General features: G+C 38.3%; 1 protein-coding gene across 1 annotated transcript in view; it reads right to left on the bottom strand.

Annotated features, from left to right (window-relative positions):
* The window catches only part of PKHD1L1 (PKHD1 like 1), a gene marked incomplete at both ends in the record, with an annotated part of 159,996 nt that overhangs the window by 48,081 nt on the left and 95,772 nt on the right, over positions 1-16,143 (bottom strand). Inside the window, 7 exon segments of the mRNA XM_080694743.1 lie at positions 864-1,009; positions 1,505-1,593; positions 2,109-2,280; positions 2,811-2,970; positions 10,146-10,297; positions 13,075-13,266; positions 14,565-15,594. Of these exon segments, the coding sequence (XP_080550869.1) occupies positions 864-1,009; positions 1,505-1,593; positions 2,109-2,280; positions 2,811-2,970; positions 10,146-10,297; positions 13,075-13,266; positions 14,565-15,594 (1,941 nt within the window).

Genomic DNA, 16,143 nt, shown 5'->3' on the forward strand with positions numbered 1-16,143 from the left:
CCTCCTGTCTCTGCCTCCTAAGCACGGGGATTACAAGTGTGCGCCACCATGCCTGGCTTATTCTTTATTTTGAAACCGGGTCTAAATGAGTTGCGATCCTTTGGTCTCAGCCTCCCAAATGCTGGGATTACAAGCATGCACCAGCACGCCCGGCTGCTTTCTTTCTTTTTTTTTTTTTTTTTTAAAAAAAGCTTAAATTATATATCTTTCCCCAGACTTCTAGGGATTCATTGTTTGTTGGAGCAAGCTCATAGTTTAGCTCCACCTAGTAGCAGTACAAGTATTTTAAGTGTTTTTAAACTGGGAAAAACCTTTGATAATTACTCTGTGTGTGTGTGTGTTTGTGCGTGTGTGTGTGTGTGTGTGTGTGTGTGAGAGAGAGAGAGAGAGAGAGAGAGAGAGAGAGAGAGAGAGAGAGAAGAGAGAGAAAGAGAAAAGAGGAGAGGAGAGGAGAGGAGAAGAGAAGAGAGGAGAGGGAATGTAATTGAAACCAGGGGCATTCTACCTCTGAGTTATACTCCACAGCCCTTTTTTGAAACAGGGTTTCCCAAGGGTGCTGAGAGTCTTGGTACATTGCTGAAGTTGTTCTCAAACCTGTGATCCACCTATCTCAGACTCTCAAGTACTGGTATTACAGGCATGTGCTACCATACCTGGTGATAATTACTCCATTAGGGATGTTTAATTCACAATTTTAAGGAGAGCAGAAATATAGTGTATTCACATGAGGCTTGCTTTTTGTAGACTAGAACAACTGTATTTTTGTTTGCACTGACCAAATATGTTTACTTGGTATTAGTTTAGTAAATGTACACCTTAGAATTTGATTGAGAAGGATATAATCCAGGAGACTTCAGTTTTACCTGCACTGATATGTAGGTAGCATTCAAAACAACTCTTCTGTAAGGTGAGGCAACTCCCACATTGGATTTATCTTCCAGTTCTAGAACTCCCCAAATAATGAGCCTTTCCATTGGTGGCATATCAGTGTCAGCTACAATCCATGTTCCTATAAAACAATACTGTAAGACATACAATGCTATCTATAGACTGTGGCCTATGATGAAACACTGACAAGTCATAGTTTTGAAGTTGATGATCCTCTTTTCCATAAAATGACTGATTTCTTTCTCTCCTAAAACATATGTAACTGTGACCTTTCTATCTTTTGTTTGGGAGACATAGTATCTCTCTATTGCCCAGGCTGGCCTGGAACTTCTGGACTCAGGCAGTTCTCCTCCCTCAACCTCCCTTCTGGTTGAGACCACAAGCACAGGCCACCACGTCTTGTTTGTGATATTCTTAATAGTCAGGTTTAAACCCATGTAAAACCCAGATTGCATTTTATATCTGGGACATAGCAATGGGGCCCATCTCTTCACCTTTGCTCTTTTTCAACGTGTATTGTATAAAGGTGAAAACCTAGCTGCTGAGGCACGTGTCCCATAATACCATTGCTGTTACATAAACACAAGGTTTTCATTATTTATATTTGTCTACTTACCTTCAGGAATAACCACATTTGCTCCTGGGTGGGGTACAGTGTAGTTGTTTTCTCGAGATGATTGCCAAAAAGAATCATTTGACCATAAGCTGAAAAAAGAAGATAAATATTTTCATTAATTATCTCTATATATTTAATGACCATTTCCTTAGGGTAAAGCATTATACCAGGTGTCTTAAGGGTGACAGAATGTGAGTGAGACAAACTAATATTTGCAATTTTATAAAATACTCAACACACACACTACACATACTTACATATATGCCTATGCATATATTTCAATTGCAGAATATTTACTTCTTGTCCAGTTTCACTCAGATTTTCTCCCATTAAATCTTTATTGTGATGTGCCCTAATTTTGTCTCATATAAATGATCCAATTTCCTTGTAAGATTTCATGTTGTAGAAAAGTGGAAAGTAACTTTCATAAATTCCATTTTCTCAAAAGGGTGGAAGGACAAATAAAGCAATAAGTAAGGGATATACTTTGTGAACTATAAGGCATTGTACATCAGAAAAGCATCATTATCTCACCAGGAGTGACATATGCAAAGGATTATGTCTAGAGGCATCAAAGAGTATTAACAAGAAAAGGCCTGCATACTTATAAGTGGCTGGTCTCTGCCTCAGAATCGGTTTTCTTGATGGGGGTTGTACAGGAAAACAATCCTGGAGAACACAGCAGTAAGCCTGGAAATTAATAATCACATCTTTCACATCAGGGTCCAGGGTCCCAGAAATGGGCTGGCTCTGATTAAGGTCACTTCTTCCTGACACTGAAAATAAAAGAGAAATGGTTTAAACTAATTTGATGATCGAAATACTTGGATGTAAATAAAATCATAGCACTTAAAAATATACATTAGATGGAAATGGCATAATTCAAATGTATGGACTAGTATGGAAAAAATTCCAACAAAATGTATTTCTTACTAGGAAACACATGGCAAGAATATTTTGAGGAAAAAAAACCTGAATGCTTTAGAATTTATTTGCCAAAATAATTAAGTAATAAAAATGGAAACAAAATTTATGCTAGTTTCCATTGTACTCATTTCCACTCATTTTGTAAATAAAATTATCGGGACCATGTGTAAGCATGTTGATGTTGTCTCCAAAAATAGCATATAAGCTCTTAGTTAAACTCAAGACCTTTCCAGCATAAATTGAGAATTTAGTCTTTTCATTCAACAAATATTTATCAAGTCTTGCTAATACAGGGCATTGTATAATACATTTGTCTATTAAGTAATTCTTTTCATCCTTCAGATAAAACGTTAGTCACTTCTTCCTAATAAATGCATACCCAAGTAATACAGAGTGCTAGTGTTTGCTTCCAGATGCCAGTCTCCATTTTTGCTAGTATTCCAATTCAGTGGATTTGAAGAACCGTTCCTAACATCAATAACATTAAATATATCAGGAGATTGCGTGAAGTTGTGTGATATAATTACATAGTCTTCTTCCTATAAAAGTTTGCAGAAAATGAAGCTTGTTTGACAGCCTAACCTTTGGCATAACTTAGTTTAAATTTAATGAAATATAATTAACCTCCATATTCTGTTATGAAAATTTTTCATTTATTTATTTTTATTATTTATTAACATTTTACATGTCTATTGCAACAATACCAGCTCTATCGCTAAGACAATGAAAGGATCTCTCTCTATAGATATGTCTGTGAAGGCTTTTATTTCTATAATGATTTCTATAATATTTAAAATATTTAAAATAACACTACAAGACCCCTGGAGAAACTGGGCACAGTAAGATGCTGGGTCCTGGGCGGGAGTTGCGCAGGGCACGCCAGCTGGGGCCCTGGTCGCGGGACTCGGGCCCCGGTCTGTACTGCGTGTAGCACGCCAGACCCCTGGAGGAACCGGGGCCCAGTACCCTGGGTCCTGGGCGGGGGTTGCACGGGGCACGCCAGCGGGGGCCCAGGTCACGGGACTCTGGGCCCCAGGCAGAGTAGTGCGGAGCACGCTGGACCCATGGGGAAACCGACCAGGTCACAGTGCTACTGAGTGCCTGATCCCACTACTTCCTCAAACCACATATACTGTCTTATTTAAAAAAAAAAAAAAGGAAAAGAAAAAGAAAAAGAAAAAGAAAAAATATCAGAGAGGAGTTAAGAAAGCCGTGGCAGATGCCAGGACACTGGAGATGCAGACAAAACTTGTCCAAATGCACTGGAACTTATGGAAAAATTCCCTGCGAAGGAAGACTGCTCTTTCTCTATATTGTTAAGAATCTTGGACATCACCTGTAAGGAGAGAGTTTAGCGGAGACCAAGGAGAAAGGCGGTGTTGAAAGTGGTCTCTGCGGACAAATCAGGGCACTTCCTTTTATTAAAAGGAACAATACACCAAGAAGATATAATGATAGTAAATATTTATGCCCCAAATGTGGGTGCAACCACATTCGTAAAACAAACCCTTCTGGACATAAGATCCCAAGTAGACCCAAATACAATAATTCTGGGAGACTTTAATACGCCTCTCACACCACTGGATCGATCTTCGAGGCAAAAGATGAGTAAAGATGCTTTAGAACTAAAGGAAACCATAAACCAAATGGACCTAATAGACGTTTTCAGAGTATTTCAACCAGGAACTACAGAATACACTTTCTTCTCAGCAGCCCATGGAACCTTCTCCAAAATAGATCACATCCTGGGACACAAAGAAAATACCAGCAAATTCAAAAAATGTAATATAATCCCATGCATCTTTTCAGACCACAATGGAATAAAAGTAGAAATCAACAACAGGAAACTCGAAAGAAAGTATTCAAATTCATGGAGAATGAATGATACACTACTAAATGACGAATGGGTAAGAGCAGAAATTAGGGAAGAAATAAAGAAATTTATGGAAACAAACGAAAACAGAGACACAACCCACCAAAACCTATGGGACACCATGAAGGCAGTACTAAGAGGAAAGTTTATCGCATTGAGTGCCCACATAAAAAGGATGGAGAACCACCAAGTAAAGAACCTAATGAAACAACTCAAGGATCTAGAAATTCTGCAACAATCCATTCCCAAAGCCAGCAGAAGACGAGAAATCATCAAAATTAGAGCAGAAATAAATGAAATAGAGAACAAAAAAACAATTCAAAGAATCAATAAAACAAAAAGTTGGTTCTTTGAAAAGATTAATAGAATTGATAAACCCCTGGCCAACCTAACCAAAAGAAAAAGAGAATCAACTCAAATTACCAAAATTAGAAATGAAAAAGGAGATATCACCACTGATAGTGAAGAAATTCAAAACATTATCAGAAACTACTTTAAAAATTTATACTCCAATAGATTTGAAAACCTGGATGAAATTGACAGATTTCTAAACACAGTTAACCTTCCTACACTCAACCAAGAGGACATAGCAAGCCTAAACCAACCAATAACAACCAAAGAAATAGAAACGGCAATAAAAATTCTTCCACCAAAGAAAAGCCCAGGCCCAGATGGGTTCCCAGCTGAATTCTACAAAACCTTCAGTGAACAACTAATACCAATACTTCATAACACGTTCCGGGAAATTGAAAGAGATGGAACTCTTCCAAATTCCTTCTATGAGGCCAGTATCACATTAATCCCCAAACCAAATAAAGATACCTCAAGAAAGGAAAACTACAGACCAATATCCTTAATGAACATAGATGCAAAAATTCTAAACAAAATACTAGCTATACGCATTCAAAACTATATCAAGAGAATAATTCATCACGACCAAGTCGGTTTCATCCCAGAAAAACAAGGCTGGTTCAACATACGCAAATCAATACATGTTATTCACCACATAAATAGAACCAAGAACAAAAACCACATCATCATAGCAATAGATGCTGAAAAAGCATTCGACAAAATCCAACACCCATTTATGTTAAAAACACTGCAAAAAATTGGGATAGAAGGAAAGTACTTCAACATCATCAAGGCAATATACTGCAAACCCAAAGCCAACATTATATTGAATGGGGAAAAACTGCAAGAATTTCCGCTACAGTCAGGAACAAGACAAGGATGCCCACTTTCACCTCTCCTTTTCAATATAGTCCTTGAGACTCTTGCTGCAGCAATCAGACAAGAGAAGGAAATCAAAGGAATCCACATAGGAAGAGAGGAAGTGAAATTATCCTTATTCGCAGATGACATGATCCTTTACCTGGAAGACCCAAAGAACTCAACCAAAAGACTTCTGGAGCTGATCGACAAATTCGGCAAAGTCGCAGGTTACAAAATCAACCTAAAGAAATCAGTGGCCTTTCTTTATGCCAACAACGAATCCACAATGAAGGAAACAAAAACAACAATTCCATTCACTATAACCTCAAAACCAATAAAATACCTAGGAATAAACCTAACCCAAGATGTAAAAGACCTCTACAACAAAAACTATAAAACATTAAAGAAAGAAATAGAAGAAGACCTTGGAAGATGGAAAGATCTCCCGTGCTCATGGATAGGCAGAATAAATATCATCAAAATGGCCATTCTGCCAAAACTGATCTATAGGTTCAATGCAATTCCCATTAAAATACCAGTGACATTCTTCAGAGACCTAGAAAAATCAATCATGAACTTCATATGGAGAAAGAAAAGACCTAGAATAGCCAAAGCAATTCTCAATAACAAGAAACACGCAGGAGGCATTACAATCCCAGACTTCAAACTATACTATAGAGCAATAGTAGTAAAAACAGCATGGTACTGGCACAAAAACAGATATACTGACCAGTGGATTAGAATAGAAGATACAGAAACAAACCCACACATCTTTAGTCAATTAATCTTTGACAAAGGGGCCAAACACATACGCTGGAGAAAAGACAGCCTTTTCAACAAGTGGTGCTGGGAGAACTGGCTAGCCATTTGTAAAAAGATGAATCTAAACCCCTATATCTCACCTAACACAGGAATCAACTCAAGATGGATCAAAGACTTAGAAATTAGACCTGAGACGGTGAAGTTAGTAGAGGAGAACATAGGTTCAACACTACAACATATTGGCACAGGCAGTAACTTTCTCAACAAAACCTCCAAAGCTCAGGAAATTAAAGCAAGAATAAACAAGTGGGATAACATTAAACTAAAAAGTTTCTTCTCATCAAAGGAAACTATCAATAACCTAAAGAGGAAGCCTACAGAATGGGAAAGGATCTTTACCAGCCACCATTCTGATAGGGGGCTAATATCCAGAGTATACAAAGAGCTCAAAAGGCTCTACACCAACAAAACAAACAACCCAATCAAGAAATGGGCAAATGAACTAAATAGACACTTCACAAAAGAAGAGATACAAAGGGCTAATAGATACATGAAAAGATGTTCTTCATCACTGGCCATCAGGGAGATGCAAATCAAAACTACACTGAGATTCCATCTAACCCCAGTGAGAGTAGCAAGCATAAAGAAATCAAACAACAACAAATGCTGGCGAGGATGTGGGGAAAGAGGAACTCTTTTACACTGTTGGTGGGAGTGCAAACTAGTTCAGCCACTATGGAGATCTGTGTGGAGATTCCTAAGAAAGGTGGGAATAGATCCACCATATGATCCAGCTATACCACTCCTGGGTATCTTTCCAAAAGGGTTGAATTCAGAGAAATACAGCAACATATGCATACCTATGTTCATAGCAGCACAATTTGTAATAGCCAAAATATGGATCCAACCCAGATCACCATCAACAGATGAATGGATAGCAAAACTGTGGGAAATACACACAATGGAATTCTATTCAGCCATAAAGAAGAACAAAATTTTATCATTTGCAAGAAGATGGAAAGCCCTGGAAAGCATCATGTTAAGTGAGATCAGCCAAGCACAGAAGGAGAAGATACACATGTTTCCTCTAATATGCCCAAACTAGAAAACACAAAGGATACCAGTAGGACCCCAGATATTAGAGGGGAAATACTAGCTAAGTTTTAATGGAAAGATAGGAGAGGAGAAAGGCCGATCTTGATTAAGGAGCATCTTCACCTGAACATGTGTAAAATTATGAATAAGACATGGTTAACCTGGCCAACCATTGGTGGGGGGGGGGGAGAAAACGGGGGCGGGGGGAGAGGGCACCAAATATAGTGTAAATGTATACTATTTATGTTCAATAAAAAAAATTGTTAAAAAAAAAATAAATAAATAAATAAAAAAAAATAAAAAAAATAATAAAAGCAAAAAAAAAAAAAAAAAAAAAAAAAAAAAAAAAAAAGTGGTCTCTGCGATGGCAGTGTATTCAGGAGAAGCAGAAATCGGATCCTACCAACCTTATTTTTTTGGAGAAATTACACCAATGTCGAATGCTACCATCATACATGCTTAGGAACACTAGACAACATTCAGAGTGGAAAAAGAAACTGGGAAGGATTTGAAATGGTAGAGGCAGTGGCAATGGCAGTGGCCAGTACTCAGGGGAGGCAGAGATCTGATGCATTACACCTGGAAACTTTGAAATAATAACCCCAGAGGCAGAATGTTACCACCACACACCCTCGAGAACGTGGGACAATTGGTTGGGCGAAGAGGGTGCTCAGATTGGAGCATGCTGAGGGGTGAGGATGGCGACGGACACAGAAAAGCTGGGATTGGAGCCTGCTGTGAGGCAAGGCTGGTGCTGGAGCTTCCGAGGCTGGGATCGGAGCCTGCTGAGGGGTTAGGCCGGTGCTGGGGCCAGTGAGGCCAGGATCGGAGCCTGCCGTGAGGCAAGGCTGGTGCTGGAGCTTCAAGACTGTGATCGAAGCCTGCTGAGGGGTTAGGCTGGTGCTGGGGCCAATGGCTGACATCAGAGTCTGCTGTGAGGCAAGGCCACTACTGGGGCCTCCGAGGCCAAAATCGGAGCCTGCCAAGGGGTTAGGCCGATGCTGGGGCCAGTGAGGCCGGGATTGGAGCCTGCTGTGAGGCAAGGCCAGTGCTGGGACCTTCAAGGCCGGAATTGGAGCCTGCTGAGGGGATAGGCCAGTGCCAGGGCCAGCAAGGCCAGGATCGGAGCTCACCATGAGGAAAGGCCGGTGCTGGGGCCTCCGAGGCTGGGATCGGAGCCTGCCGAGGGGTTAGACTGGTGCTGGGGCCAGCGAGGCCGGGATCGGAGCCTGCCATGAGGCTAGGCTGGTGCTGGGGCCTCCAAGGCTGGGATTGGAGCCTGCCGAGGGGTTAGGCCGGTGCCGGGGCCAATGGCTGGCATCAGAGCCTTCCGTGAGGCAAGGCCACTACTGAGGCCTCCGAGGCCGGATCGGAGCCTGCCGAGGGGTTAGACCAGGGCTGGGGCCAGCGAGGCCATCATCGGAACTGCCGTGAGGCAAGGGCGGTGCTGGGGCCTCCGAGGCTGGGATCAGAGCCAGCTGAGGGGTTAGGCTGGTGTCGGGGCCAGCGAGACCAGAATTGGGGCCTCCCATGAGGCAAGGCCACTGCTTGAGCCAGCGAGGTCTGGATCAGTTCACCGGGTAGCCAGGCCACTACTGGGGCCATCAAGAGTGGGATCGGTACTTGCAGTGCGGCATGCACAGAGAAATATTGCAGAAAATATAAATCAGATGCTTCCCCTAATCAGGAATAACTAGGAGGAAAGGGGCAACAGGAAGAGTTCGAGCTATAGAAAGGGCCCTATAGTGAAGCAACTAACATGACCAATCAGAGGGTATGGAATAGGGGAGGATGGAGCCTCTTTAAAACGCAGGAGGTACATAAACAAATGTATCAAAGTTAATCACCAAACAAGCATGGGATGGAGGGAGGGGGAGGGAATGGTGTGGGGACTGGATGAGAGCTAATTGGATGATGTGTGCTTGTATATCCTCTCAAGTCTTGTACTCCAATGTGATTCATATATGACTACAATGTACCAATTAAAAAAAATAAATAAATAAATAAAATAACACGACATAGATTTTCAGGCTGTACAAATATGTAGTAAAAGTAGAAGTACATATATGGGAGAAAAAAACAATTTACATACTGGTTCTCATTAGAGATAGAAGGTGGGGAATGAAATCAGGGTAAATCATACAGGGCTTCTACTTCATTTGAAAAGTTTTTTTTTTTTTGTTTAGATAGCAAAGTCAATCACTAAGCCAAAAATGAGAAGGAGAGAAGAGAGCAGGAATGGGGTAGGAATTGGGGAAGGGCCAAATAGTGATTTATGCATGTATGCCTCTACAATTTTGCCTCTAAGATATATAACTAAAATGCACAAATAAAAAAAATTTTAAAATAACAAAAAATAGAAAGTAAATATTCACAGAATGTCAAACCAAATAGAGCTAAATAATAAGTGTTGTTTTTTATAAATAATTTTTTTATGTTTGGCTTAGCTCATGATACAAATAATATCCTCTTACCAGGTACTTGAGACATCATAAACACTGAGTAAATATAAGTTCTTATGGTAATAATAACAGAAGAACAAGTGCAGTAATGTGGGAAGGATTGCTTACTTCTGATTCTCAAGCAAGGCTCTTTTGCTTTACTTCTTAGCTCTAGAATGGGTCATGAAGGGCATGTAGGACTTTGATAGATCCATTTGTGAGACAAGGGCATTTGGGGCCTAACAATGATTATAAGGATGAGAACTAAGCTAAGTTTAAGAGAGAAGCAATTATAATAATCAGACAATAGGTTTTATAGCTCATTGCTTACCTTAAATCCATAGAATGTGGATGTATATGATATGTTGGTTATGTGATCCACATCTTTAAAATACCAGTTGATGTGATTTGCATTTGGAATCAGAGCCATCCATCCAGACATATGAGTCAGTCGTTTCTTTTGAAAGGGAATAATACTTGTTCCTGCAGAAAAGCATAACATAAGTAAATAATAATAATCTCTACCTTTATGAAATTCTTTTGTGAACAAATGAAAATGTAAAATACTGATTTAGTGTATGAAAGTCTCTAAAGAGGCATTTCAATACTTAATGTTCAAAATGTCTCTGTTTAACTGAAAGCCACAATGTTTACTATTATATTTAATTGGAAAATAAAATGCTTTCTCACTTGGTATTTTGAATTGAAATGGAAACTATATTCCTTAGGGAAAGTGTATCTTTTAATTGTATATTAAAAGATGATGATAATTATAAATATGAAGACAAAAATGTTTAAATACATTAATATAATTAAATAGCGACATAAACGTAATTTTATTTCCATTCTTTTAAGAAGTTAATTCACTCTTAAATTCTGATTTTTTATTTGTTCCTTGTATCTGTTGAACCAATCAAAATCCTCTAATCCTTTGAATGGTGGTTGAGGCAACTTTATAAAATTGGCTTCTAAGATCTCGGTAGAAATAATGAGATCTCAAAGTAGCAGGAGATAGTGTTTAAGACAGATATAAATATAGGTTTCATTAGTGCAATAACTAATATCCAGATAAATAGTTAGTGTTCTGACCTGCAGAAATATGTGATAATAGCTGACTTATTTGAGGATTCTTAAAAAAGAAAAGGATGAGTATCACACTAAGGTGATATTTTACATGCTATGTATACAAAGAAAGTTGATAGAGGGCTTGAGGGAGAGAAATCTAACTCAAGTTACTCAAGTGGAAATTCTTAACTGTTTTTCATGTCCTGATCTATTTCGAGATCAAGGGCCACTCCATTTAGAGGGAAGAACCTGTGGCCATTTTAAAGCTACTATACTAATATGGTCCAACAGGTAGAGTGAGAGTTTATGAAATAAACTTACTGTGTGTGTTTGGATCACACCTTGATGAGTATAGTTTTACAAACTGTTGTTAAAAAGCTACACAATTTAGATTTACCCAGAATATGTAGAAAGTTATATTTGATAACGACATAATTTTGTCTAACAAATATTTGATTCATCAATGTTTTTTCTCTTTTTCAGAATCTCCAATCTATTATAACACTGTTAGAGAGAATTAATTGTAGATAAATATTTTAACTAATATGGATGGTCTATGACTTATTCAAATTTGGTGTTGAGATTGAACTCAAAAGCATTCTATCTCTGATCTACACCCCACCAATCCCTTTTTATTTTTTTTCATTTTGAAACAGGGTCTTGATAAGTTGCTAAGGTTGGCCTCAAATCTGCTGTTCTTCTCTCTTAAGCCTCCCAAGTACTGAGACTACAGGCATGCACTACCATACTTGGCTTGTCCATGACTTATGATGGTTCAAATTGACAAGTTTTGAACATTATAATGTTACATAATTAATCACATGACATATTCAATATTTTATTATAAAATATGCTTTGGGTTAGATAATTTTTGCCCAGCTAGAGGGTAATGTAAGTTTTGAGGATGTTCAAGGTAAGGTAGGCTCAGCTATCATGTCCAGTACATTAGGTGTATTCAATGCATTTTCAACTTGATATATTTTCAATTTGTGATACATATCTCAGGAGGTATACCCATCATAAGTCAAGAAGCATCAGTGATTTCTAGACAGATAGAAAAATAGGATGGGTGGAATGATGAAGAGATAGACATATAGGTTTGAGCCAGGCATAGTAGGCTAGTTAAGGTACAAAATAAATGGATAAACTTAGTAACTTGAAGAATTCTCACATTGGTTCCCTGTCTAATGGAATAAGGGCAAATCTGGTAGGAAGGACTATGTGGAAATATATCCCCTCACCCTAACCAAGCTAAATGTTATGATTTTAATCTAAACTTTCCCCAAAAGGTCCAGGCTTGGTACCCAGAATGGTGCTGTTGGGAGACAGTGGAAACTTTAAGAAATAGGGCCTACTGGGAGATACTTGCAACACTGAGGGTGTGATTAGGGAACCCAGTCTCTTCTTTCTTTTGCATCCTGGCCATAAAGTGAACCATGGGGTGTGTGGCTTTGCTCTTTCATTCCCTGATATGATGAGCAGCTCTGTTACAGTCCCAGAAGCATAGGTAAGCTGATGGTGGGTTGACTGAAACCTTAAAAACATAGTAATGGGATACTAACACAATAATAAACTAAAAGCAATCCCAGATTCCTGTGGGAAAAAATGCAAAGATCAGTGCAACAACCAAAGCTTGCAGAGATATGAGGATCAAGATTCCTATCACATTCCCACTTAACTTTCTTTTTGATTGGTTAAAAAAAAAAGAATATGGACAGTGAGTAATGGATGATGAATAATGACAGTAAGTTAATATAACCTCGTTGGTAATGATGCCACACGTCTGATGTTCCAGGTGGACTATCTTTACTAGTACAAATTAGTAAATCAACAGTTATTGTTGATGTTATGCAGATACTGACCTAGGAAATGCTCCATAACCCACCTCAATCAGGAAACATAATAAACCTTTGTCTTCAGTGGTGGGGACACTGACATACTGTTACTGCCTTGTTCCCCAAAGCTATGCCAATTTCCCTGCTTTCTCTTATAATATTATCTGGACGTTTCTTAATCGACAGAATATTCTGGTTCATGCATTTATTCAATATATCTCAAATGTTCATTTTGAGTGTGTTATAAGTATTATGTTTTTTGAAATGTTTCAAACATCAAGTAACAAATCAAGAAGATGATGACAAAAGTTTAGGCAGACATTTTTAAGCCAGTGGTTTAAACTATTATAATCCACATACCAAAAGAGTCTGAAAGAACTACATCCTTTTCAAGTAAAGTTACTGGGGAAGGCTTGTTGAATGCTAAACGGTGGAAGCTGACTGAGGCATCGCAGACAGATCCAGGGAATCCAATGCTCCACTGGTTTTCTTGAATGCAGTGCGAAGGGTCTAGCAAGGAGCTATGTGGAATGACAGTGGACCCTTTGTGCCCTGGAAAAGAAACATAAGCATCATGATTTCTATTTCTAGTTCATATTAGAAAACTTAAAAAGATAAAACTGGCCGATAATGTGTAGGTATTGTGACCCATAGTATTACCAATACAATGTAAAAAAACTTGTTACATTTTGTTTGTTTGTTTATAGGAAGCAAGGGGACCTCAGACAGAGGCTCTGCAGTAGACTCTTCCATCAGAGGGCTTTTCTACAAATGTGCCTAAAATGCAGGATCTGAAGTATAAGTAAGAGTTAAGGCAAAAGATGGGAAGTACACCAGTAACTTGATTAAGGACAAACAATGAGATTCAAATCTAGGCAGTCTGACCATAGATCCTATACTCTCCATCAGTGGGCTGCCAACTAACATTAAACATTTAAGTTGAATCAAGTAAAACAAGAAGTGTATACAAAACTTGATATATCAGAAGCATCCAATGTTCACTCTCTTAAAAGAAACAATTAGGAGACAGATGTCATCGATGACAGCTGAGAACTCAGTCCATATGAATATTGAGGTGAATGTTCTGTTATCTTTCAGACTTTCCCAAAAGTAAATCATAGGTTTAGCTGTCAACTAGCTCTCTCTTGAAAAGTATTTAAAGTAACACATATGTACATTTTTAACAATTTTTAAAGACAATAAATTCTAGAAACAATGAATATTTTCAGAAAATGTAGCATACCCTGGACTTCCAATACTAAGAAAGCTTACATTTCAATGTGTATTAAAGTTTTTTATGAGTTAATATATTCTTTGAACAAACCCAAATTTAGAATCTAAATTAGAAAGAAAAGAGTTAATAGGCTTGGCACTTATTCCTTTTTATTCATCTTTAAAATTATTCTAGCAAGGTTATATCTAGAATGTCTGGATTATAAAAATAAACCTGGAATTTATCTGTCTATGGGGCATGACTGGCAGGAGAATTTATGTCATCATGAAAGTAGTTTCTTATGGGTACAATTAACTGAGCATAAAACAGAGTTCTAAAATTGAAATGGCTTCCTCTTTTGATCAATGTTCCTATATATATTGCTCAAAATTAATTTTGAAATTAAAGTGCAAATATTAAAGTGCATATTTGGAGTTTGGCTCTTGACAGTTTGGGGCTATTTTTGAAAAGAATGTCTCATCAGTGCTCAGTTCTTGGCCCTCCTGTTTTCTTTTTTATTAGTAAGTTTGGTGTTGGCTGAGATCTGTAATTTGGTGAATCTGCTTTAACAATTCAACTCTGTGTTAACACAATAGATTGTCAATATATTCTAATCACCATTGAAAAGCCATATTACCTGTAAGTGAACCGTCCATATCAATCAGTGCTGCTTCATGCTCCCATCGAAAGCCGGCCTTATTAGGTGTGTGAAAATACTGGATGTCAATGAATTTTGTGCTCCAACCTCCACATCTCTCATTACAAACTCCAGTGATGGATGTCACTCCCAAAGCTACACAGTTGGGTCGGTCAAAGTTCATGAAGTGTACAGAAGACACAGTCAGGCCTTCACTAAATGGGAGAACCAGGCCTTTGGATGTGCAAAATGCAGACCCCATTCCCAGTTCATCAAGGTGACCAACAATTCTGGCATTTTTAATCATTGCTCCACTGGTTTCACCCCACCCTCCCACATAAGGAGCTAAGATCCTCTTGGTCTCAATTCCAGCCTCATAGTTATTCACCATCACAAAGTTGTGAAACTGCAGGGCTCCACCATTGACCCACTCAGCTCCTTTTTGACAATTCCAAGTAGTGAGTGAATGAAAGATAGCAGGCAATGGCACTGTAGAAGTGCAAGATCCTGTTTGCATAGGGAAATATTCTTCAAAGATCCATAGTCCAAACCAACCTTGAGAATGAACAGTATTATTAAAGAATTCTCCAAGAGGAACTTTTTTCTGGCAAACATTCTGGTCATAGGATGGTCCATCAGGGTGGTTGTTCATTCGGTACCAAAAGCCAAAGTGTGTGCCCCCAGCAGCTGTGTTGTGCCGTATGGTGTTGTTCGGGTTGGTGACCCAAAATGCAGCTGGGGTGACATCATCATTCAGAAGACTAGTACTTTGCTGCACAAATACTGCCAAATTATATTGCAAAATGTTGCCATGTTCAATACCATCTTCTATAAAAAATGCTCCTCCTTTGATATCATAAATAATATTCCTCTCCACTAGAAGGTGATGTGTGTTGTGGATAGTAACGGCTCTGTTATAGGTTTGGTGAATTGCACAGCCTCTTACATAAGATTTGAACTGTAAATCTCCAAGCAGGTGCCAATGTATTGGATATCGTCCCAATCGGAAAGCCTGGCCAGCATGGAATATCTGTTGAGCCCAGAAATCAGATAAACTTAATAATCCACATAAGTCTTAGAGTTTGCCTGGCTCTTTTTGCTTATAAATAATTTCCAAATTTATGGTAATTATTAATACATTAATATCTTTCATAGTATTCCTATTTATCATTTGAAAGTATTATTTTATTCTCAATCTACCTTATGTACACAATGTATAAAAGACCCTACTTGGAAAGTAAATGAATGAATGGGTGGATGAATAAATAAATGAACAAAAGACATTTTAGACTCTTCTACTTTATCTCTGTGTCTCTAATTAAACTTTAGTGTTTTACAAAATAAAATTACTTAAAAGACACTTTTCCCCTTTACTTTGGTTGTCATATAAAAATTAACATGCTGAATATTTGCCATGTGTCATATATTGTACAGCATTTTTACATTCTTAATGACAGTCATTACCATAATCCTATGAAGTCTTTTCTGATTATTAACTTGATTTTACAGGTAAAGAAATGAAAGTTTATAAAGGCCGAGTATCTTGTTCACAGTCACAAAACTCCATTTAAGTTGGCCT

This window comes from Muscardinus avellanarius (genome assembly GCF_963383645.1).
Source record: "Muscardinus avellanarius genome assembly, chromosome: 4".
Lineage (NCBI taxonomy): Eukaryota > Metazoa > Chordata > Mammalia > Rodentia > Gliridae > Muscardinus > Muscardinus avellanarius.